Source organism: Scyliorhinus canicula, chromosome 13, assembly GCF_902713615.1.
Source record: "Scyliorhinus canicula chromosome 13, sScyCan1.1, whole genome shotgun sequence".
In the NCBI taxonomy this organism is placed as follows: Eukaryota; Metazoa; Chordata; class Chondrichthyes; order Carcharhiniformes; family Scyliorhinidae; genus Scyliorhinus; species Scyliorhinus canicula.
Window position 1 is genome coordinate 25913807 of NC_052158.1, and position 25530 is coordinate 25939336.

The 25530-nt window shown below is 49.0% G+C and overlaps 1 protein-coding gene across 1 annotated transcript in view; it reads left to right on the plus strand.

The window, feature by feature from the left end:
* Window positions 1–25530, plus strand: part of LOC119975530 (zinc-binding protein A33-like) — a 556168-nt gene that overhangs the window by 314702 nt on the left and 215936 nt on the right. Inside the window, exons 58-61 of the mRNA XM_038815321.1 lie at window positions 33–59; window positions 15421–15447; window positions 17056–17091; window positions 18487–18513. Of these exons, the coding sequence (XP_038671249.1) occupies window positions 33–59; window positions 15421–15447; window positions 17056–17091; window positions 18487–18513 (117 nt within the window). The remainder of the gene's footprint in view (window positions 1–32; window positions 60–15420; window positions 15448–17055; window positions 17092–18486; window positions 18514–25530) is intronic.

A 25530-nucleotide genomic window follows, 5' to 3' on the forward strand; every position in this document is an offset into this window, starting at 1 on the left:
ACTTGCGATGTGTTTTTTGCAATTCTATTCAGAGTTGAAAAAACTTCTTCAAGCCGCCAGTAAGTCGAACAAAGACTTAAAAACAAAGATATTTTTAAGCATGTCCCTGATTATTTCTGCTTGTTTAAAAAAGTTATCCCTTTTGGAGTATTCCTCATTGCTTCCGCGAGCATACAAAACAAATGCCTTCAGTCCTTCTTGTGTACTTAATAAACTTCTCTGCGTTTGCATCAAGAAGCGAGCACTTTTCCAGGAGACTCATCCGGAGTGAGGATTGAAACTTGGTAATTTGGTGCAGTGAGGTAATTCGGTGCAGAGTGTGAGGAGGTGCTTTTTAACCCTGGTAAGTGACTGGTAAGTAGTCTCTCTTTTTCTTTTCATTGTCTAATTTATTTATTTTTATTTTGAAATTCTAGTTGTTTAAGTTTACCAAGGGTTTAAGACATGGCAGGAGATCCCAGACCCGTGTCATGCTCCTCGTGTGCGATGTGGGAGCTCAGGGACACGGCCACTGTCCCTGGCTCCTTCACGTGCAAGAAGTGTGTTCAGTTGCAGCTCTTGTTAGACCGCTTGACGGCTCTGGAGCTGCGGATGGACTCACTTTGGAGCATCCCCGATGCTGAGGAGGTCGTGGATAGCACGTTTAGCGAGTTGGTCACACCGCAGGTGAAGGTTACTGAGGGAGATAGAAAATGGGTGACCAAAAGAAAGAGCAAGAGTAGGAAGGCAGTGCAGGTGTCCCCTGCGGTCATCTCCCTGCAAAACAGATATATCGCTTTGGATACTGTTGAGGAAGATGGCTCACCAGGGGAAGGCAGCAGCAGCCAGGTTAATGGCACCGTGGCTGGCTCTGCTGCACAGCAGGGCAGGAAGAAAAATGGCAGGGCTATAGTGATAGGGGACTTGATCGTAAGGGGAATAGACAGGCGGTTCTGTGGACGCAATCGAGACTCCAGGATGGTATGTTGCCTCCCTGGTGCAAGGGTCAAGGATGTCTCGGAGCGGCTGCAGGACATTCTGGGGGGGGGAGGGTGAACAGCCAGCTGTCGTGGTGCACATAGGCACCAACGATATAGGTAAAAAACGGGATGAGGTCCTACAAGCGGAATTCAGGGAGTTAGGAGTTAAACTAAAAAGTAGGACCTCAAAGGTAGTAATCTCAGGATTGCTACCAGTGCCACGAGCTAGTCAGAGTAGGAATGTCAGGATAGATAGAATGAATGCGTGGCTTGAGAGATGGTGCAAGAGGGAGGGATTCAAATTCCTGGGGCATTGGGACAGGTTCTGGGGGAGGTGGGACCAGTACAAACCGGACGGTCTGCACTTGGGCAGGACTGGAACCGATGTCCTAGGGGGGGTGTTTTCTAGAGCTGTTGGGGAGGGTTTAAACTAATGTGGCAGGGGGATGGGAACCAGTGCTGGAAGTTGGAAGGTAGTAAAACAGGGACAGAAACAAAAGGAAGTAAGGGGAAAAGTGCAAGGCAGAGAAGACATAGTCAGAAATCCATAAGGGCGACAGTACAAGGTACAGTGACTAAGGGGAGCACATTGAATAGGCCCAGTAATAACAAAAGGAATAAAACTGGAGATGTTAAGATTCAAAACAGAGGTAAAAAAACCAACATAAGTGTACTTTACCTGAATGCTCATAGTATTCGGAATAAAGTAAATGAGTTGGTGGCACAAATCATCGTAAATGACTATGATTTAGTGGCCATTACTGAAACATGGTTAAAGGATGGTCACGACTGGGAGTTAAATATCCGAGGGTATCAAACTATTCGGAAGGACAGAGTGGATGGTAAGGGAGGTGGTGTTGCTCTGTTATTTAAGGATGACATCCGGGCAATAGTAAGGGATGACATCGATGCTATGGAGGATAAGGTTGAATCCATTTGGGTGGAAATCAGGAATAGTAAGGCGAAAAAGTCACTGATAGGAGTAGTCTATCGGCCACCAAATAGTAATGAGATGGTGGGGCAGGCAATAAACAAAGAAATAACTGATGCATGTAGAAATGGTACAGCAGTTATGATGGGGGATTTTAATCTACATGTCGATTGGTTTAACCAGGTCGGTCAAGGCAACCGTGAGGAGGAGTTTATAGAATGTATCCGCGATAGTTTCCTAGAACAGTATGTAATGGAACCTACGAGGGAACAAGCGGTCCTAGATCTTGTCCTGTGTAATGAGACAGGATTGATTCATGATCTCATAGTTAGGGATCCTCTCGGAAGGAACGATCACAATATGGTGGAATTTAAAATACAGATGGAGGGTGAGAAAGTAAAATCAAATACTAGTGTTTTGTGTTTAAACAAAGGAGATTACAAGGGGATGAGAGAAGAACTAGCTAAGGTAGACTGGGAGCTAAGACTTTATGGTGGAACAGTTGAGGAACAGTGGAGAACCTTCCAAGCGATTTTTCACAGTGCTCAGCAAAGGTTTATACCAACAAAAAGGAAGGACGGAAGAAAGAGGGAAAATCGACCGTGGATATCTAAGGAAATAAGGGAGAGTATTAAATTGAAGGAAAAAGCATATAAAACGGCAAAGATTGCTGGGAGATTAGAGGACTGGGAAATCTTTAGGGGGCAACAGAAAGCTACTTAAAAAGCTATAAAGAAGAGTAAGATAGAGTATGAGAATAAACTTGCTCAGAATATAAAAACAGACAGTAAAAGTTTTTACAAATATATAAGACAAAAAAGATTGGTTAAGGTAAATATTGGTCCTTTAGAGGATGAGAAGGGAGTTTTAATAATGGGAAATGAGGAAATGGCTGAGGAACTGAACAGGTTTTTTGGGTCGGTCTTCACAGTGGAAGACACAAATAACATGCCAGCGACTGATAGAAATGAGGCTATGACAGGTGAGGACCTTGAGAGGATTGTTATCACTAAGGAGGGAGTGATGGGCAAGCTAATGGGGCTAAAGGTAGACAAGTCTCCTGGCCCTGATGGAATGCATCCCAGAGTGCTAAAAGAGATGGCTAGGGAAATTGCAGATGCACTAGTGATAATTTACCGAAATTCACTAGACTCTGGGGTGGTCCCGGTGGATTGGAAATTAGCAAACGTGACGCCACTGTTTAAAAAAGGAGGTAGGCAGAAAGCAGGAAATTATAGGCCAGTGAGTTTAACTTCGGTAATAGGGAAGATGCTGGAATCTATCATCAAGGAAGAAATTGCGAGGCATCTGGATAGAAATTGTCCCATTGGGCAGACGCAGCATGGGTTCGTAAAAGGCAGGTCATGCCTAACTAATTTAGTGGAATTTTTTGAGGACATTACCAGTGCAGTAGATAACGGGGAGCCGATGGATGTGGTATATCTGGATTTCCAGAAAGCCTTTGACAAGGTGCCACACAAAAGGTTGCTGCATAAGATAAAGATGCATGGCATTAAGGGTAAAGTAGTAGCATGGATAGAGGGTTGGTTAATTAATAGAAAGCAAAGAGTTGGGATAAATGGGTGTTTCTCTGGTTGGCAATCAGTAGCTAGTGGTGTCCCTCAGGGATCCGTGTTGGGCCCACAATTGGTCACAATTTACATTGATGATTTGCAGTTGGGGACCAAGGGCAATGTGTCCAAGTTTGCAGATGACACTAAGATGAGTGGTAAAGCGAAAAGTGCAGAGGATACTGGAAGTCTGCAGAGGGATTTGGATAGGTTAAGTGAATGGGCTCGGGTCTGGCAGATGGAATACAATGTTGACAAATGTGAGGTTATCCATTTTGGAAGGAATAACAGCAAACGGGATTATTATTTAAACGATAAAATATTAAAGCATGCCGCTGTTCAGAGAGACTTGGGTGTGCTAGTGCATGAGTCACAGAAGGTTGGTTTACAAGTGCAACAGGTGATTAAGAAGGCAAATGGAATTTTGTCCTTCATTGCTAGAGGGATGGAGTTTAAGACTAGGGAGGTTATGTTGCAATTGTATAAGGTGTTAATGCGGCCACACCTGGAGTATTGTGTTCAGTTTTGGTCTCCTTACTTGAGAAAGGACGTACTGGCGCTGGAGGGTGTGCAGAGGAGATTCACTAGGTTAATCCCAGAGCTGAAGGGGTTGGATTATGAGGAGAGGTTGAGTAGACTGGGACTGTACTCGTTGGAATATAGAAGGATGAGGGGAGATCTCATAGAAACATTTAAAATTATGAAGGGAATAGATAGGATAGATGCGGGCAGGTTGTTTCCACTGGCGGGTGACAGCAGAACTAGGGGACATAGCCTCAAAATAAGGGGAAGTAGATTTAGGACTGTTTAGGAGGAACTTCTTCACCCAAAGGGTTGTGAATCTATGGAATTCCTTGCCCAGTGAAGCAGTTGAGGCTCCTTCATTACATGTTTTTAAGGTAAAGATAGATAGTTTTTTGAAGAATAAAGGGATTAAGGGTTATGGTGTTCGGGCCGGAAAGTGGAGCTGAGTCCACAAAAGATCAGCCATGATCTAATTGAATGGCGGAGCAGGCTCGAGGGGCCAGATGGCCTACTCCTGCTCCTAGTTCTTATGTTCTTATGTTCTTATGTTCTTCGTAATTTTCCGCACGTTGAGACAGGATGAGGGAAACATTCGACTTGATTTGGATGCCGTTGTGTCAGGCATCAAAATGCGATGGAATAGTTAGAGGACAGTGTGAAGGGACTTTACGCCTGACCTTCTCCCAACCGGAACACCCCCCCCCCCCTCCCCAACTCCCCAACCAGTTCAGAAATTAGCAAACATATTTGGCTGAAAAGTGAGGGGGAAATATGTGGGAAACGAGAAGGAAATTGGAAGACAATTTACCGTTACGTTGGAAAGAAGAAACAGCGTGTCAGCCATGAGATGGACGGACGATGACTTGTGATACAGACAGTTCAAATCCAACCATTGCATGGAGAATGTATAAAATGATTGCATGCATCTCACTCTATGCAGATGACCTGCTCCTCTACATTTCGGACCCACGAAGCAGCATCGACGGAATTATCGGACTCCTGAAAGAGTATGGTGCCTTCTCGGGCTACAAACTCAACATGAGCAAAAGCGAGATCTTTCCGGTACACCCACAAGTAGAGGGGGCAACACTAACGGGACTGCCATTTAAACAAGCCCGACACAAATTCCGCTACTTGAGGATCCAGATAGCCCATGACTGGAAGGGGATCCACAAATGGAACCTCATCAGTCTCACAGAGGAAGTAAAAAAGGACCTGCAAAGATGGAACATACTACCACTCACCCTCGCGGGGAGAGTCCAGACGATCAAAATCAACGTGCTGCCCAGGTACCTCTTCCTATTCAGATCCATCCCGATCTACACCCCCAAAGCCTTTTTCAAAACATTAGAGAAACTAATCATGGCATTTGTATGGGGTGGGAAGAATGTTAGGATCCCAAAGAAGGCCTTACAAAAAACAAAATCAAGGCGAGGGCTAGCCCTCCCAAACCTACTATTCTACCACTGGGCAGCGACGGCTGAGCGAATAAGGCATTGATCAAGGAGCCAGAAGCCGAGTGGGTGCTCGCAGAAGAGGCCTCCTGCAAGGGGACCTCCCTCCGGGCCCTCGCCACGGCAGCACCCAGATCCCCACCCAAAAAACAAACCAGCAGCCCGGTGGTGTTAGCCGCCCTCCAGTCCTGGAACCAACTACGGCAGCAATTTTGCCTGACCACAATTCTGACAAAGCTCCCATCTGCAACAACCATAGGTTCACACCAGCACTGACTGACGCCACATTCAAATGGTGGGGACAGGACACTGACAGTCAGGGACCTATACACCAACGGGAAGGTCACAACACTGGACGAAAAGACAGAGTAATTGCAGCTGGCCAGGGGGAATGAGCTAGTTTACCTGCAACTCAGAAACTTCCAACGAAAGGAGATGAGGACTTCCCCACAACCACCACGACAGACATTACTGGAGGAGTTACTGGACACAAGTATACTCGAGAAAGGAAACTGTAGCGACATGTATGACTGACTGATAGAAGGAGCCGACGCTGTACTGAACGCAAGAATGACATGGGTGGAGTACCTGGGGATTGAAAAAGGGTGGGGATTCTAGAGCGAAGCACTGTATAGAGTCAACTCCACCTCCACATGCATAAGGCTCAGCCTGACGCAACTGAAAGTGGTACATAGAGCCCACTTAACAAGAACCCGTATGGGTAGGTTCTCCCCGGAGATCGAGGATAGATGCGAACAGTGCCAAGGAGGCCCGGCCAACCACACCCACATGTTCTGGACTTGCCCCAGACTTGTGGAGTACTAGACAGCCTTCTTTGAGGCAATGTCCAACGTGTTGGGGGTGAGGGTGGAGCCAGGCCCGAAAGTGGCAGTCGGCAGGGTTTCAGACCAGCCAGATCTATTCTCGGAGAGGAGGGCAGACACCTTTGCCTTCTTTATCGCCCGCCATAGAATCCTGTTTGGCTGGCGGTCAGCAGCACCACCCAAAGCTGCGGACTGGCTGTCGAACCTCTCTGAATCTCTCCAAATGGAGAAAATCAAATTCGGCATCCACAGGTCAGGCGATGGCTTCCACAGAACGTGGGAGCCATTCACACAATTGTTCCGGGAGCTGTTTGTGGCCAACAAACAAGCAGAAAAATCGCCAGGTAGCCAAGAACCAGGGGAAAGCAGCCAAAGCATGAGAGGGAGAAATAGACCAGGAGAGGGGTGTTAAGCTCAATCTAAGAGGAAGGAAAGGCGATCTACAGAGTGGGGGGGGGGGAGAATGGAAGAGACGGGGAACAATAGAGGGGAGCCAGGGAGGTAGGTTGTGGGGGGGGGGGGCACGGAAATGTTAACTAACTTGACATCCAGAGAAACAGAGAAAAAGGAGAAGACAGGCAGAAGACGGGAGGGCCGGCTGAAGCAGTAGAGCACAAGACTACAATGGCAGCAAAATCCGTCCGGGAGAAGCAAGGGGCAACACCAGCACCAGACCCATTCGAGGATTGCCCTCCGGAATTGTCTCTCCAGCGCAAACAGATGCCCACTTATGTGTGTAAATAATTTTCCCACGTGAACAGGATTGTTTCTGGGTTTTTTTCTTTTCTCCTCTCCCTTTGTGATTTGTGTGTTCCCTTCCCTTCTATATAGATATATATATCATATTCTCTGTACATAACGGAAAATATACTTTGTTCAAAAATCCAATAAAAAAATTTATTTAAAGAAATGATTGCATGCATACCCTCGTCGACACCATTGTTGCAATACTGTGACAAAGGTTGGAAGAGGTGGGGGAGGAATGCACGACGGTCGCAATGGAAAACAGCTCGATATTATTTGAAAGGGGAGGATGTGTTGACGAGTCTAATACTGCGTGGAAATCCCAGAAGTACGTTAACCACGTCCGACAGTGGCTTTTTACAAAAATAAATCATCATCCCTATCATTTCGTGTAGTTCTTCACATAACTTTCTCATCTATCCATTCAGCGTGAGGACTCAAGCCCATCCTTCTGTAATGTCATTACACGCCCCAGCAAACGTTATCACGAAGTTATGTCCAAGGATTGGATGGGCACAAGTCATTACATTCACTCATATGTCTGGTCTTTCAATTTTGGAAGTGGACAAGAGAATGAAAAGACAGTGAGTCAATGCTAACCCTCACAACTCACAAGGGTAGATGAGGAGGCATTGGGGATTAGTTGGATCTTGATCGTAAAAGATGAGGCTTTTCCATCTACTCGTGTCACAATTACACATCAGATAACCAGATTTCATAGACCACTAAAGCATCTTAATTATATATCAACAAGGCGTGACATATGGTCATGTTCATAAAAGGTTGAAAACGTCATGTATTTAATATCATATCACTTGGGCTCATGCACGCCACTAGCCAACTTAGGTGCTGGCGCTTGGGTAGGACCAGTAAAAAATATAGTTGGATTATCACCTCTCAAATTCACTTTACAAATGAACAAGGGCATTTGGTATGGACAGTTATGCCGGAGATTTCACACTACACAAGTTATGCTCAGCTGGACACAGATGGTAAATGCTGGATATCAACGGTCGATATCCATTCAGCACAAACAATCAAAAAGCATTTGGTATTGTTAGGCCTCCCAATTTCATTTCAATGTTGGAGAAGGTTTGGCACAGACTTCCTCGTGCATCAATTGATTGATATGGCACATCACTGATAGGCCAGTATGGGACTTGAAATGCGGTAGTCAGAACAAACTGCAAACATTTAGCAGGGGCTTGCAGACTGAATGTTACCTTAAACAGGCATTCGAAACCCCAGCCCCTGACCAATGGGCTCATCAGCGCAGTGATAACCCTGAAGTGCGGCTCGAGAAAGGGCCATGAAATTAGGGCTGCCAATCAAAACATTTCCACTTCTCCCCAATGTATTTTTAAAGTATTTTTATTGAAATATTTGTAAAACTCTATAACAAAAACAAAAGAAGAACAATAGGCGTTAAACATTAACGTCGTGCAAAAATAGATATTTCCCCGAACGGCTCTCCCTTCACAGACCACCGAAAATAACAAAAACTAACAAACACAACACTACCTCCCCCTCCCCCCCCCCCCCACCCCCTCCCTCGGAAAGCTACTGCTGCCGAAATTTTAAATTGAATTTCCCCAAGAAATTCGACGAACGACTGCCACATCCGGGAGAACCCTAACATTGATCCTCTTAAGGCAAACTTTATTTTCTCAAGGCTGATAAACCCAGCCATGCCACTAACTCTGGTCTCTACACTAGGGGGCTTCGTGTCCCTCCACAATAACAGGATCCATCTCCGGGCTACCAGGAAGGCAAAGGCCAGAACGTCGGCTCTTTCACTCCCTGAACTCCCGGTTCTTCCGACACTCCAAAGATCGCTTCCTCTGGACTCGGCACCACCCATGTTCCTAGCACCTTGGACATTGCTCTGGCAAACCCCTTCCAGAACCCCTCAAGCTTCAGGCATGCGCAAAACATATGGATATGATTTGCTGGGCTCCCCGCACACCTCACACATCTGTATTCTACCCCGAAAAACTTGCTCATCCTCGCCGCCATCATGTGTGGCCGTTGAACCACTTTAAACTGTATTAGACTGAGCCTGGCACATGATGAGGAGGAACTTACTTAGGGCTTCCGCCCATAGTCCTGGCTCAAACACCCCTCCTAACTCCTCCTCCCACTTGCCTTTAAGCTCCTCCACTGGGGTTTCCTCCGCCTCCAACAGCTCCTGGTAGATATCCGACACCTTCCCCTCCCCCACCCAGGTACCGGATACTACTCTGTCTTGTATTCCCCGTGATGGCAGCAGCGGGAAGGCCACCATCTGCTTGGTCAGGAAGGTTTGCACTGGAAAATACATAAAGCCGTTACCTGGCGGCAATTTAAACTTGTCCTCCAGCGCCTGCAGGCTGGGAAAGCTCTCATCTACAAACAAGTCCATTCTTGTAATACCCGCACTCTGCCAGCTCTGCAACCCGCCGTCCATCCTACCCACAGGAATCTATGGTTATTACATACCGGGCTCCAGACTGACGCCTCCTCCACCCACTTGTGTCTCCTCCACCGCACCCAAATCCTCAGTGCCTCCACAAACACCGGGTTACTGGAGTAATGGGGCGGCGAGAATGGCAGAGATGACATTACCAGCGCTCCCAAACTGGTGCCTTTGCATGACGCCACCTCCAACCATTCCCAATACCCACTTCCTGATCATGGCAACCTTAGCCGCCCAGTAGTTGCGAAAGTTCGGCAGCGCCAACCCACCTTCCCCCGACTGCATTCCAGCAGCACTCTCTTCATCCGCAGGTCTTATTCGCCCACACAAGTCCCGCGATGATCTTATTAACCCGCTTGAAAAAGGCCTTAAGGATGAAGATGGGAAGGCACTGGAATACAAATAAGAACCGGGGAGGACCATTATTTTCACGGTCTGTATCTTCCCCGCCAGTGACAGCGGGAGCATGTCCCATCTCTTAATGTCCCCTTCCATTTGTTCCACCAGCCAGATCAGATTAAGCTTATGCAACACATCCCTCTTCCAGGCCACCTGTCTACCGAAGTAAGGAAAGCTCTTCTCTAACCTCTTCTGCAGCAGCTCCCTCACTCACTTCTCCTGTCCTTTAGCCAGAGGACAAACAACTTGCTCTTCCCCGGTTCAATTTATACCCCGAGAAACTGCCAAATTTCCTTAAGATCCACATGACCTCCCCCATCCACTCCGATGGTGTGAAATATACAGCAGGAGATCATCCGGGCAGAGCGAGACCCAATGCTCCACGCCCGCTCCCCCCCCCCCCCGCCCTCTTCCCCGGACCAGCCCCTGCCAGTTCCTTGAAGCTCTCAGCGCAATAACGAGCGGCTCAATGGCTAGAACAAATAATAACGGGGAGAAGGGCCACCCTTGCCTCGTACCCCAGTGCAATTTAAATACTCCGACCTAAGCTGGTTCATGCACATGCTTGCCACAGGCGCCTGGTACAGCAATCGCACGCACCAGAAAAAGCCCTCACCAAACACAAACCTATCCAGCCCCTCCCACAGGTTCTCCCACTCCACCCGATCAAAGGCTTTCTCTGCATCCACTGCTGCCACAACCTGTTTCATCCCCTTCTGAGGGTATTGTAACAATATTTAAAAGGCTCCGTGCATTAGCATCAAGTTGCCTGCCCTTAGCAAATCCAGTCTGGTCTTCCCCTATCACCCCGGGACAGAATCCTCTATCCTCGTGGCCAAGATATTAGCCAATAGCTTGGCATCCACATTTAACAACGACATTGGCCTGTAAGACCCACACTGTTCAGGGTCCTTATCCCGTTACAGAATGAGTGAGATTGAGGCCTGCCACATTGTAAGCGGGAGGTTTCCCTTGTCTATCGCCTCATTAAAGGTCCTCATTAATAGTGGGCTCAACACCTCTGAAATTAGTTTTTAAAATTCCACCAGGAAGCCATCCGGCCCCAGATCTTTGCCCGACTGCATGCCCTCCAGCCCCTTAATAATTTCTTCTGTCTCGATCGGTGCCCACAGCCCTTCTACCAGACCCTCTTCCACTCTCGGGAACGTCAACTGGTCCAGAAATTGCCTCATCCATTCCGCACCCGTCGGGGGTTCCGACTCATATAGTTTGCTGTAGAATTACTTAGAAACTTCATACACCCACTCCGGGTCTGAGACCCAGTTGCCCTCCTTATTCTTTACTGCCACAGTCTCCCTTGTCGCCTCTCTCTTCCGCAGCTGATGCGCCAGCATGCTGCTTGCCTTCGCCCCATACTCATTACTAGCCTTCCTCAACTGTTCTACCACTTTCCCTGTGGTTAACAATTCAAACTCCACCTGAAGATGGCACCACTCCCTCAGGAATCCTGGGTCTGGGGCCTCCGTATATTTCCTATTCACCCGGAGTAACTCCTCCACCAATCTCTCCCTCTCCACCCTTTCCCTCTTTTCTCTATGGGACCGGATCAATATACGTTCCCCTCTAATAACTGCCTTCAGGGCTTCCCAGATCGTCGCTGCTGAAACCACTCCAGTGTCGTTTGTTTCCAAATAGTTCAGGATACTCTTATGCAACCGCCTGCAAACCACCTCATCCGCTAACAGCCCAACGTCCAGTCTCCACAGCGGACGCTGCCCTCTCTCCTCCCCAAGCCACAAATCTACACAATGCAGAGCATGATCCCCATCACCTTTGGGATCAACACCCCGCCCAGAATTTAAGAATCAATACGGGAGTAAACCTTGTGGACGTGGGGGAAGAAGGAAAACTCCTTTATCCTCGGCATGTAAACCTCCAGGAGTCTACGCCCCCATCAGTTCTGTAAAGCCCTTCAGCTCCCTTGCCCCCGCCAGCCTCTTCCCTGTCCTGGATTTTGAGCGGTCCAATTCACGTTCAATGACCGTATTGAAGTCCCCTCCCATGACCAAGTTGTGTGATTCCAGGTCCGGCATTTGCCTAACACACGCCTCATAAAATCCATATTGACCTAGTTCGGGGTGTAGTCATTCACGAGCACCACTCAGACCCCCTCCAGCTTCCCACTCACCATGATATACCTACACCCTTTATCAATCTCATCAGGTCTGTGACCTTCAGATGTGTCTTCTGCAACATTGCCACGTCTGCCTTTATTCCCTTTAAATGCGCAAACACACATGCTCTCTTCACTGGCCCGTTCAGACCTTCACATTCCAAGTCGTCAACCTGGATGGGGGCTACCACATCCCCTCTGCTGCCGACTTGCCATCACCCTTTCTTGGCCAGCTCTGAGCACGCATCCCCCGCTTCCCCAGGCACCCCCTTAATCAGCAGCCGCCCCCACCATCCTTTAATTCCCTGAAGAAAATTCATCCCTTCCCCGCAGAGCAGCCAACCCCCACCCCCTCCCCCAACACCAACAACCTAATCTCCCAAATCAAACACCAACTCAACACTAAGTCACCCACCACCACGCTCCCGACAGTCAACTGATCCATGCTTACCCCGATAGTCCACGCCCCTGGTGCCGGTCAGACACTGTCCTATTGTTCAGACCCCTCTCCCCACGTAGAAAAAAGCCTATTTACAAGATCACTTTCCCCAGTAAGTAAACATCAGCTCTCCAAAATCAATTCGCATAACCATAAGGCCCAAGCAGACACACACACTTAAAATAGAACCCAGTCCCGCGAAGGGTAGTGCTAGCTTCAGTGCCCCCCTCCGCCCTCCCCGTATCAACCACCTTCTAAACAAAGCGCCCTCCAACCGTCCCGTCCCCCCCCCCCCCAACCAGCTCTCACCCATGAATAACCACAATCTTACTTAAAACATAACACAAGTACAAACCGCCGCCTCCTCCCATCTTCGAATAATTAAGTGTCTCTTAACTGGAATCCAACTTCTTCGCTTTAATAAATGTCCAAACATCACTTGGCGTCTCGAAATAATAGTTTCGGTCCACGTGCATTACCCACAGTCTCGCTGGGTATAACACACCAAACTTCACCCCCTTCTTAAAGAGGGTCGCCTTTGCCTGGTCAAACACCGCATGTCCTTTGGCCAGCTCCGCATCCAGGTCCGAACAGATGCGCACCTGATTATTATCCCATTTGCTGCTCCATTCCTTCTTGGTCCATCGCAGTATGTGCGCCTTATCTGAAAATCGGTGGAAACGGACCACCATGGCGGGTCGTTCCCATTGGGATTCTTTGCGAGGGCTCTGTGGGTTCCATCCAGCTCCAGGGGTCGAGGGAAAGCCCCCACTCCCATCAACGACTCCAGCATACTCGCCACATACGCTCCCGCATCTGATCCCTGGATACCTTCAGGAAGGCCAACGATTGTCCAAAGATGTGCGGGTTAGGTGGATTGGCCATGCTAAATTGCCCTTAGTGTCCTAAAAATAAGGTTAATGGGGGGGGGGGTTGTTGGGTTACTGGTATAGGGTGGATACGTTGGCTTGAGTAGGGTGATCATTGCTCGGCACAACATCGAGGGCCGAAGGGCCTGTTGTGTGCTGTACTGTTCTATGTTCTATGATTCTTAAATTCTGCCTCCGGGTTCTGTTCTCCAGCTCCTCTAGCTTCTCCTGCATCTGCGTGTGGCGGTTCTCTACAACTTCCACCTTATGCTCCAGCACATTTATCTCGTCCTCTTGTGTGGGGAGTTTTAATTCTATCTCCTGGATCGCTTTCCCCTGGCCTGCTTGAGTCGCGACCAGTTGGTCGATCAATGCTTTCATCAGGTCCAGCATGTCCCTTTTTAGCAAAGCAACTCTTGAAAAACTCTGTTGCTCCTCCAGCCAGTGAGCCGCCGCTCCCTGGTCCTTGCCGTCTGCCATGCTTCGCCGCGCTGCCAGCTCCGCTCGCTTCCCTCTATCGGGACTAATTTGTTTCACATGGCCACTTCTGTTCCAGCTATCCATACACCAGGGCGGAAATCATTGGTACTGATGCTAACTCCACCGATTTATTTCATGAAGTCCTCAAAAATCCGCGAAAAAAGTCCGATGGTCCGATTCAGGCGGGAGCTATCGAATGTCCGACCTACTCCTTTATGGACGCCACCGGAAGTCTTCTCCCACAATGTCATAGCCACACCCACCCCAGTCATCCACAATTGAGAACCTGGGGCACGTTAACCAGATCTTCTGAGTATATAACGTGAGGAAACGTTTGGGGGGGGGGGGGGGTAGGAGATAGCTCGTTCCTATTGTAACTTAAAACCTGCATAAATCCTACTGCGGAATCAGTCATGGAAGGTACTGGACGTAGCCCATAGAGGAGCTGAGGGACTTCATTGGAGAAAATGGGGCAATTTATCAGTGAACCAGGGGTATATTGTCACTAGACCAGCACTGCAGAGCCAGAGTAGTGCCCTGGGGACTTGGATTCGAATCCCACTTGGGAAATGGTGAAATCTGAAATGTGAAGCAATCATCGAAAGAAAACATATGACTTCAGGGCCACAAAAATGTGGGTGAGTCTTTGATGTTCTCTGAAATGGCCCAGCATGGCAAGAAATGCTGGTCTAAGCAGGGACACATAAATGAACGAAAAAGGTCCAATGTGATCGACCCCGAATGTAATGCCCTGGCATTCCTGAGTCGTCCGCATTGAAGGGGTGATCCTTAAGATGCGATGGGCGGCTCTCTCTTGCTGCCCTCCATAGTGTTGTACCGCCTTTCTGTTTGCCGTTAAAACTCAAAACTGACATGCTCAGCTACCAGGAACTAAGACACTAGCTCTGAGTATCGAATTCTCCGACCGATGTACCTGATATTAATTGACCCGCACGCACCCCCCCCCCCCCTCCCCCCTCACGCCTCCCCCTCCGTCGACCCACGTCAATTCCCTTTGCGTCTTCTCCCTGGTTTCAGTGGATACCGGAAGCTGCCGGAGATATTGAACTGAAGCAAATAAAGAAACATGGGGCTGGATTTTCCGGTTCCCCAGCAGCGTGTTACTTAGCGGCGCAGCTCTCGTTGGTGGCGCAATTCTCGATTTCCTCCGCTTTGGGTATCTCATTGAACCCATCCCATGCCGCCGGGAAACCCACGGGAGCTGCTAGCCGGAAAAGAGAACCGACCATGCTATTTCAGGGAGCTTGTTTAAGGTCATTTGAACGTACGTTATGTCAGGAAACTAGCATACAAGTTTTACACACTGTCAGTGTTACTTTCCATTATATTCGATGGAAGGTAAAATCGGTCAGAACGCCAAATCAACATTGCCGACGACATCGTCAATTTCCACACTTGGGGAATTGGGCTAAAGTTGGCCCGGCGGTCAAGAAGTTCGCAATAAATTTGCATTTATTTTGTCGGAATTTATTAATTATTTGTGAATCATGTTTTTATTAAATCATCGAATATGATGCTAATTTACAAAGCTGGCACAGAAGAGCAGTTCTGTGCCGCATACATTAACATGGAAGATACGTTCTATGATACGTTCAATTATCAATTTCATTGACAGTGCAAGAATTGTTATTAAAAGATGCAGGTAAGTCAACTGAAACATACGACGAGTCCTCCCTTAGTTCGAGTGGACATTTTGATTTCCGTTTTCAATGTTATAGTCGCTGCCCCAGGAGATAAAAGCAATTTGAGGCACCACTTTCTTCGTGATGGGAGAGATAGGCCGGGAGAGGGGGATGGACAGCTAAATCTAAGAGGAAGGAAAGGCGAACCACAGGACTGGGGGGGGGGAGCGGTGGAGGAGGGCAGAAACGGGGAGGGGGGGCAGAGGGGAGAGACAGGGAACAATAGAGGAGAGCCAGGGAAAGGGAGGGGGGAGGGAGGGAAACGTTAACTAACTTGGCATCCACAGGAACAGAGAAAATGGGGGAGTCGGGAGGGCCGCAGAAGCAGAAGTGTGCACGGGACGCCAACGTCAGCGAAATCCGTCCGGAAGAAGCAAGGGACAACACCACGAACGGATGCCTACATAGAACACAGAACATAGAACAGTACAGCACAGAACAGGCCCTTCGGCCCTCGATGTTGTGCCGAGCAATGATCACCCTATTCAAACCCACGTATCCACCCTATACCCGTGACCCAACAACCCCCCTCCCCCCCCCCCCCCCCCCCCCCCCCCCAACTGATATAATGTTTATTATATCAGTTGAAAGCTACTTTACACAAAATCACTGAAAAAATAAAATCGGTGCTCAGCGATTCAGATTGGTGGATGGTAAAAACTAGTTTCCCACAAGGATCCATTCTCGAAATACCTTAAATTAATAAAAAGAACTTGGAAATAAATAACATAATCACTAAATTTGCAGATGGTACCGAACTGGTGATTAAAGTTAACATTGAAACAGAATGCAAGACAACACAAGAAACCATGAGGAAACGCATAGCCTTTCCAGCTGACTGGCTAATGAATTCTAACAAAATAAAGGTGAGCTGATGCAATTTACTAGGAAAATCGGAAACATCGCTCATGTCTCCAAACACAAGTGAATAAGGGAGGCAGCACAACAGGGATAGCGATGAAGTGTAAAAAGGTTAAAAACAGAATCGCAGGCCAGAAAATTAATCCAAAACGCTGACAAAAATTGGAATTTCTTTCTGGGGCGTAATGTTCAAGAGTGATCACCGCTTCAACTTGAGCAGCACCCTGATCAGGCTATGGTTACCGATCTGTACACAGATATGGCTTCCATTCTATTGAAAGGGGAATATAAGCATTTCAGAAAGAGCAGAAAACGTTTCTTGGTTGCTACCAGCATCTAAATACGACAGTTGCAGAAAAATATTAAGATGATTGGTTATTTTGTTCAAACCTCTGGATGTTTTTTACCATTCAAAGGGATTTGCGAGTTCACTGTGGAGAATATTCCAGTTTCTGGGGGAAATTGAAAATCAGGGACCATAAATCTTCTAAAAATTTCAATTGGGGAATAACGATGATTTATTTTTCATTTGATGTGGAGATGCCGGCGTTGGACTGGGGTGAGCACAGTAACAAGTCTCAGAACACCAGGTTAAAGTCCAACATGTTCGTTTCAAACACTAGCTTTCGGAGCACTGCACCTTTCTCAGGTGAATGAAGAGGTGCTTTGCAGAGACATAACCTTGTTTCGTCGATGCCCAATTGCAGAATTAGACAAGGTGACAAAGCAACTGGAAGAAGCTGGTGAGTCAATTTCTCTTGAAATGTGCTCAGCTTCAGTTAGTTATTTGTATAAATTATGTTAAACTTTCTTCCCCTTCCTGTTTTCTCTTTCCGAAACAAATTCCTGACTGGCTCATTCCCCTCAGCTCACTCTCTTCCCCATTAACTTCCTTCTAATCAACAGTAAAATCTCGTGTGCAAAACATGTTTATTATATCAGTTGAAAGCTACTTTACACAAAATCACTGAGAAAATAAAATCGGTGCTCAGCGATTCAGATTGGTGGATGGTAAAAACTAGTTTCCCACAAGGATCCATTCTCGAAATACCTTAAATTAATAAAAAGAACTTGGAAATAAATAACATAATCACTAAATTTGCAGATGGTACCGAACTGGTGATTAAAGTTAACATTGAAACAGAATGCAAGGCAACACAAGAAACCATGAGGAAACGCGTAGCCCTGCCAGCTGACTGGCTAATGAATTCTAACAAAATAAAGGTGAGCTGATGCAATTTACTAGGAAAATCGGAAACATCGCTCATGTCTCCAAACACAAGTGAATAAGGGAGGCAGCACAACAGGGATAGCGATGAAGTGTAAACACGTTAAAACCAGAATCTCCTCTGATCTCCTCTCTTACAGCTTTTGACTGCTAACAGCTACTTACACTCCAATATATCAAGAACACCTTCTCTGTTATTGATATAAAAATTGCTTACTGGTTGGGCGAGCTGGACCTGTTAAGCAGGCCAGATTTTATAAAGAAGACGGCTATTGGCTTTTTAAAATTATTCATCAGAAGGCAGCATTTTTCTTCAATGACCATCCTTTTTGCTCACTGTAATGCTACTGGTTTCTGTCGGCGCGGTTTTTGTTTTCTACCGGTATGACTGATGTATGTAAAGAAAGGACACGGGAAATGAGGTGCGTGCTGATTGCTCCCTCAAGGTCCAATCAAAGCGTAAATACTTATTTTTTTTACACCATTTGAAGTTGATTAAGCATTTCCTATAATTCCTTATGAAAATTCGGCATGTACTCAATGTGTTTAATCTTATGCATTCGGTCATGGTCAATGACCGGGCCCGATTTCAATCTTTCGACCCACTGAGATGAAGGAGAGCCACACATGGGGGGGGGGTTGTTGGGTTATGGGTATAGGGTGGATACGTGGGTTTGGGTAGGGTGATCATTGCTCGGCACAACATCGAGGGCCGAAGGGCCTGTTCTGTGCTGTACTGTTCTATGTTCTATGTTCTACATGTGGCCCACTGACTCGTTCAAGTTGCCTATCACTAGGCTTCCGGTTTAAAATTTCCAATTGACCCTTTTCATTAATTAGTTCTTCTTATTGTCATCGGGTTGATATGTTCCCATGTTGTTGGTAACCATTGTGTGTAATGATTTTTCAGGAGACAATATCAGCAAAAAGGACAAAGGTAACTAAAACGATTCAGATGTTTCCGATAAAGCAGTCGATGGCATAAAGTAACCTATGTGGGTGACTAGCGCAATTCTGCCACAGTCCGCTAGACGTGTTTGGCATCTCACAGCCATTGTATTTATTAATAAAAATTGAGAGTGCCCAATTATTTTTTCCAATTAGGAGGCAATTTAGCATGGACATTCCACCTAACCTGCGCATCTTTTTGGGTTGTGGATGTGGAAACACGCAAATACGGGGAGAATGTGCAAACTCCATAAGGACAATGACCCGTGCTGGCATTGAGCCCGGGTTCTCTGCATCGTGAGACAACAGTACTAATCACTGTGCCACCGTGCCGACCAATGGGCATTTTATCAGAACTGACGATCGCCAGCTGAGAATTTTTCTCAGTGTCTTCCTTGTAGCTGTTGGTATTCCGGTGAACTTATGGCATCACGGCGTGCGAAGATATCAGGGAAAGTGAAAAAGATCATTCTGATGTCTATTTTTTAAAATGTATTTATTCAAAGTTTTCAATAAGTTTACAAAACCCTCCAAAAAGTAAATAATACAAAGAAAGAAGGGCAACATGCCAACAGAACAGAACAACTTAACCGTCTAAACGATAAACAGTTTAGCAAATTAACACTAAATTAAAAACAGGATAGAGCATGCACCCCTTGCAAAAAGGAAAATAAATCACCCCCCCCCCCCCAAACCGGGTTGCTGCTGCTGTTTTTTTTAATTAAGGTTTTTCAAAATTTTCCATATTAAATTGTAATAATCTTAACACAGCAACTTAGTGAAACTTAATCTAGTGCATAAAGAGAATATACATCAGCAATCCACGAGACGTTACCCCACGTGCCTCAATCCTCCCACCCCCTCCCATCGGGGCGCTCAACCCCGCCACCCCCCCACCCCTCCCCCCCCCACCCCCGCTGCCCCCTCACCCCTCCCTCCCATGGGTCGCTGTTGCTGCTGAAGTGTTAATTTTCCCCGCGAAGTCAGCGGACGGTATTGTGCCCCCACTCAACAGCGGCACCTCTGTACCCTTGGCAACGCTACTTACACAGATATGTAGGCATCCGTTCGTGGTGTTGTCCCTTCTTTCTTCCGGACGGATTTCGCTGACATTGTCTTCCCGTGCGCACTTCTGCCTCTGCGGCCCTCCCGTCTTCCCCATTTTCTCTGTTCCTGTGAATGCCTAGTTTGTTAACGTTTCCCTGCCTCCCACCTCCCCTTCCCTGGCTCTCTTCTATTGTTTCCTGTCTCTCCCCTCTGCCCCCCCTCCCCGCTTCTGCCCACCTCCCCCCCCCCCCCCCGCAGCCCTGTGGTTCACCTTTCCTTCCTCTTAGATTTAGCTGTCCCTCCCCCCCCCCCCCCCTCCCTCTCCCGGTCGATCTCTCCCTCTCATGCTTTGGCTGCTTTCCCGTTTTGTGGCTACCTGGCTGCTCGTCTGCTTGTTTCTTGGCCACGAACACGTCCCGGAATAATTGGGTGAACGGCTCCCACGTTCTGTGGAAGCCGTCGTCTGACTCTCGGATAGCAAATTTGATTTTATCCATTTGGAGAGATTCCGAGAGGGCAGACAACCAGTCTGCAGCTCTGGGCGGTGCTGCTGACCCCCAGTCGAACAGGATTCTACGGCGGGCAATCAGGGAGGCAAAGGCAAGGGCGTCCGCACTCCTCCCCAGGAATAGATCTGGCTGGTGTGAAGCCCCGAAGACCGCCACTTTCGGGCATGGCTCCACCCTCAACCCCACCACTTTGGACATGGCCTCGAAGAAGGCTGTCCAGTACTCCACAAGTCTGGGGCAAGACCAGAACATGTGGGCGTGGTTGGCCGGGCCTCCTTGGCACCGTTCACATCTGTCCTCCACCTCTAGGAAGAACCTACTCATACGGGTTCTTGTTAAGTGGGCTCTATGTACCACTTTTAGTTGCGTCAGGCTGAGCAACTAAGTTGGCGCTATGCAGTGCTTCGCCACCCTATTTCGATCCCCAGGTCTTCCTCCCACCTCCTTCTTGTTGCGTCCAGTGTGGTGTCGGCCCCTTCTACCAGTCAGTCGTACATGTCGCTACAGTTTCCTTTATCTAGCATGCTTGCGTCTAGTAACTCTTCTAGTAGTGTCTGTCGTGGTGCTTGTCGGTATGTCCTTGTCTCCTTTCGTACGAAGTCTTTTAATTGCAGGTACCTTAGCTTGTTCCTCCTGGCTAGCTGGAATTTCTCTGTCAGTTCGACCAGTGTTGCAATCCTGCCTCCGTGTATAGGTCCCTGACTGTCAGTGTCCCTCTGTCCTGTCCCCACCTTTTGAAGGTGGCGTCAGTCAGCGCTGGCGTGAACCTATTGTTGTTGCAGATGGGAGCTTTACCTGACATTTCTGTCCACCCAAATTGCTGCAGTGGTTGGTTCCAGGATTGAAGGGTGGCTATTACCACCGGGCTGCTGGAGTGTTGTTTGGATGGGGATGGGAGTGCCACCGTGGCGAGCACCCGAAGTGAGGTCCCCCTGCAGGAGGTCTCCTTCGCGCACACCCACTCGACTTCTGGCTCTTTGATCCATCCCCTTACACGCTCATCAGTCGCCCCCTCCCCCCCCCGTGGTAGAGTTATAGGTTTGGGAGGGCAAGCCCCCTCCCCTAGATTTTGTTTTTTGCAAGACCTTCTTTGGGATCTTAGCATTCTGCCCCCCCCCCCCCCATACAAACGCCATGATTAGTTTGTCGAGTGCTTTGAGAAAGGCATTGGGGATGTAGATCGGGATGGATCTGAATAGGAAGAGGTACCTGGGCAGCACGTTCATTTTTATCGTCTGGACTCTCCCCGCGAGGGTGAGTGGGAGTGTGTTCCATCTTTGCAGGTCCTTTTTTACTTCCTCTGTGAGACTGGTGATGTTACATTAGTGGATCCCTTTCCAGTCATGGGCTATCTGGATCCCCAAGTAGCGGAATTTGTGTCGGGCTTGTTTAAATGGCAGTCCCGTTAGTTCTGCCCCCCCTACTTGTGGGTGTGCCGGGAAGATCTCGCTTTTGCTCATATTGAGTTTTTAGCCCGAGAAGGCACCAAATTCCTTCAGGAGCGCGATGATTCCGTCCATGCTGATTTGTGGGTCCGAAATGTAGAGGAGCAGATCATCTGCATAGATTGAGACTCTGTGCTCTCTGCCGCACCTTGGATCCTCCTACAGCTTTTTGCCACTCTGAGTGCAATTGGTAGTGGCTCGATTGCTAGAGCGAAAAGCAGCGGTGACAGTGGGCATCCTTGTCTGATGCCCCTGTGCAGCTGGAAGTATCGGGAGTTGGTGTTGTTTGTCCGTACGCTCGCCATGGAAGCGCTATATAGGAGTTTTACCCAGGAGGTGAATCCTGTTCCAAGCCCGAACCGGTCCAGTACCTTTATGAGGTATTTCCATTCGACCCTGTCAAAGGCCTTTTCTGCGTCTAGGGAGGCGATCACCTCTTGTGTTCTCTCCCCTGATGGGGTCATTATCACGTTCAACAGGCGCCTAATGTTCGAAGTAAGCTGTCTACCTTTGACAAAGCCCGTCTGGTCTTCTGCTACCACCTCTGGCACGCAGTCTTCCAGCCTTTTGGCTAGGATCTTGGCCAGTATTTTGGCATCCGCGTTCATAAATGAGAGTGGTCTGTATGACCCACATTCTGTTGGGTCTTTGTCCTTCTTAGGTATCAGCGAGATTGAGGCCTGTGCTAGCGTGGGCCGCCGTGTGCCCCTGGCTAGTGAGTCTGTGAACATCTCCCGCAGGTGCGGGGCCAGTGCCCTCTATTTTTTGTGGAGGTCCGCCGGGAACCCGTCTGGTCCTGGCGCCTTCCCCACCTGCATGGAGCTAATGCTGTCCATGATTTCTCCCAGTGATGCTTCCAGTTCCCGCTTTATGCCCTCCCCCACGACTGGTATGTCCAGTCCATCAAGGAACCGTTTCATCCCGGACTCCCCCATTGGGGGCTTTGAGGTATACAGCCCTTGGTAAAAGGCCCTGAATGCTTTGTTAATCTTTTCTGGTTCCGTTTCTAATGTGCGCCGAGTATCACTGATTTGTTCAATTTCTCTGGTGCCCGCCTACTTTCTCAGCTGGTGTGCCAGCAGGCGGCTGGCTTTGTCTCCGTATTCGTATAGGGTCCCACGTGCCTGGCGGAGTTGATGCACTGCTTTCCTGGTGGAGAGCAGATCAAAGTTCGTTTGTAACTCTTTCTCTTCGCCAGGAGCTCTACGGACGGGGCCTCAGAGTATTTGCGGTCTACCTCCAGTATGGAGTTGACGAGCTGCTGCCTAGCCGCCCTTTCCTCCCTTTCTCTTCGCGCTTTGAAAGCGATGATTTCCCCTCTTATTATGGCCTTTAGTGCTTCCCAGAACGTAGAGGGTGAGACCTCCCCGTTCTGGTTGTTCTTTGTGTACTTTGCTATGGCCTGCGATATCTTTTCATTCAAGGCCTTGTCTGCGAGTAGGGTAACGTCCAACCTCCATATGGGGCGCTAGGCCATGCCCATCTCCAGCCTCACGTCCATGTAGTGTGGGGCATGATCTGATATCACCATTGCGGAGTATCCCACTTTGTCTATCCCCGGAAGCACCGTTTTCCCCACCACAAAGAAGTCAATTCTGGTGTATACTTTGTGTACTGGGAAGAAGAAGGCGAATTCCTTCTCCCCTGGTTGAGTGAACCTCCAGGGGTCCACCGCTCCCATCTGTTCCATAAAGTGACCGAGTTCTCTTGCCATGCTTGAAGTCTTCCCCGTTTTGGGGTTTGATCTGTCAGTGGTTGGATCCTGTACACAGTTGAAGTCCCCCCTGCATGATTAGCTGATGCGTCGCTATGTCCGGGATTTCCGCCGTTGTCTTCTTGATGAAGCTCGTGTCATCCCAGTTGGGCGCGTACACGTTAACTAATACTACCGGTGCCCCATCCAGGGCCCCACTGACCATGACATACCGTCCCTCTGGGTCCGTAACCGTCTTTCCCGCCTTAAACATCGTCCATTTCCTGATCAGTATTGCCACCCCCCTGGCCCTCGTCCCATAGCAGGAATGGTAGGTCTGTCCCACCCAGCCCTTTCTTACCCGCATTCGGTCCTGCTCTCTCAGGTGCGTCTCTTGGAGGAAGATTATGTCGGCCTTCAGATTTCTTAAGTGGGTGAGAACTCTGGATCTTTTCACTGGGCTGTTGAGTCCCCTTACATTCCAGGTGACTATCCTGGTGGGGGGCTTCTGTCCCCTCGCTCCTGTGTGGTCAACCATATTTACCTGGTGGACGCGCCACTGCCCTCCGGGGTTCCCCTTTGTTAGGGGGCCGTCCAAGATGGCCGTTGTCGCTGCTTTCTCTGTGCGGTCGTGCCGCTGCGTTCTGGGGCTTCCCTTCGCCCAGGGGGCACCCAATATGGCTGCCCACTGTGTGACTGTCACACGGGTAGCCCCCTGTGCTCTGGGACCTCCCTTCGCCCAGCGACCATACTGGGTGGGTGCTTGCAGCGATTCCTTATTCCGAGCACTCTGTTGTGGCACTTTGTAGCTGTATTGTTGTTCCTTTCCTAGCCTTGTTTGTCCCACCAGCCCTGCGTTCCCCACCCACCCCCCGGACCCTTCCCTTCCTGTGCCCCCTCCTCCCCGGTCCCTCCCTTTCCCCCTTTTCGCCCCCCCTCCCGTATATCCCTCCTTTGTCGTTTCCCGTGCTCCTATCCCCATTTGTTCTCCCGCCTCTGTTGTGGTCCCCCCTCCCTGCCTGGCGCCTTCCACCCTGTTGGAGGCGCGCTGCGGCTCTGCTTTGCTGCATGTCCCCAGTGCTAGCTTTCTTGCTACTGCGGTGACCCCCCTCTCGGGAATTTCTGTCTCGCTTCTCCTTTGCCCAGCCTCTGCGTTTGTCTGTCTGCTTGTCCCCCATCCTACTCTGCGCTCTGCTCGCTTGCTCTCCCTTCTCCACTGCTCTCGTTCCCTCATGCTGGGGCCTGGTCTCCCACCTGTGGTGATCCCTCAGGTAGCTGTTTACTCTTTGATCAGGGTGCGCTTGCCCTGATAGGGGTGGGGGGGGGGGGCTGACATTGCCTCACCCCTCCCCCCTCCTCCGTCGGCGTGCGTTTCGGCGGGGGTTGTGAAGAAGTATTCTCTTTTTTGGTATGTGACACAGAATTTCACTGGGTATAGCATACTGAAACGCACTCTGCTCTTGTGACGAGCTGCTTTTGCTCTATTAAATTCGGCCCGTCTCCTTGCGAGGTCTGCCGTGATGTCCTCGTAAATTCTAATGAAGTGTCCTTCCCATTTGAAATTTCTGTTCTCCCTGGCCCAGCACAGGATTGTTTCCCTGTCTTGGTACCGGTGCAGTTTAGCTATAACTGCCCTTGGGCGTTCCCCCACATTGGGCTTCGGGCGTAGCGACCTGTGTGCTCTGTCCATTTCTGGTGGGTCGGGGAAAGTTTCCCTCCCCACTAAGTTGCCCAGCATCTCTGTCACAGAGGTGGTGGGGTTTCCGCCCTCGATCCACTCTGGTAGGCCCACTGTCCTGCCATTTTGCCTTCTCAAGCAGTTTTCCTGGTCGTTCACCCTGCCCTTCAGGCACACCTGCATTGAGCCCAGTCTCGCCGCCTCTCTCTCCAGGGCTATCGCCTGGTCGCTCATGTCAGTTGCGGCCTTTTCCAGTTCTTTAATGGTTGCCCCTTGGGCTTCCAGTTTCTTGTCTTGGGCTTCCAACTTTTTCTCTTGTGCTTTCAGTTTCTTCTCTGCTATGCCCAGGGCGAGCTGTCCCTCTGCCAGGGCTTTGGCCATTGCTGCCTATCCTGTGGCCTCCATGTCTGCTCTGGCCTCTGCCTTGTTTCTCTGCTGATGCTCCCTCAGTGCCTCGGCAAAGGCTGCCTTCCAATACCCCTCTGGTCCACGGGGGTAATACTCATGTCTGACCAGGTCTTTTTATTGCAGCGTGACAGTTGGCTCGTCTGAACGGGCTCGCATAGTATTGTCCCATTTGCTTTTGGTGCCTCTTCTCTCTCTGCTCTGGCTCCCTTCTGGCATTTTCTTGAGA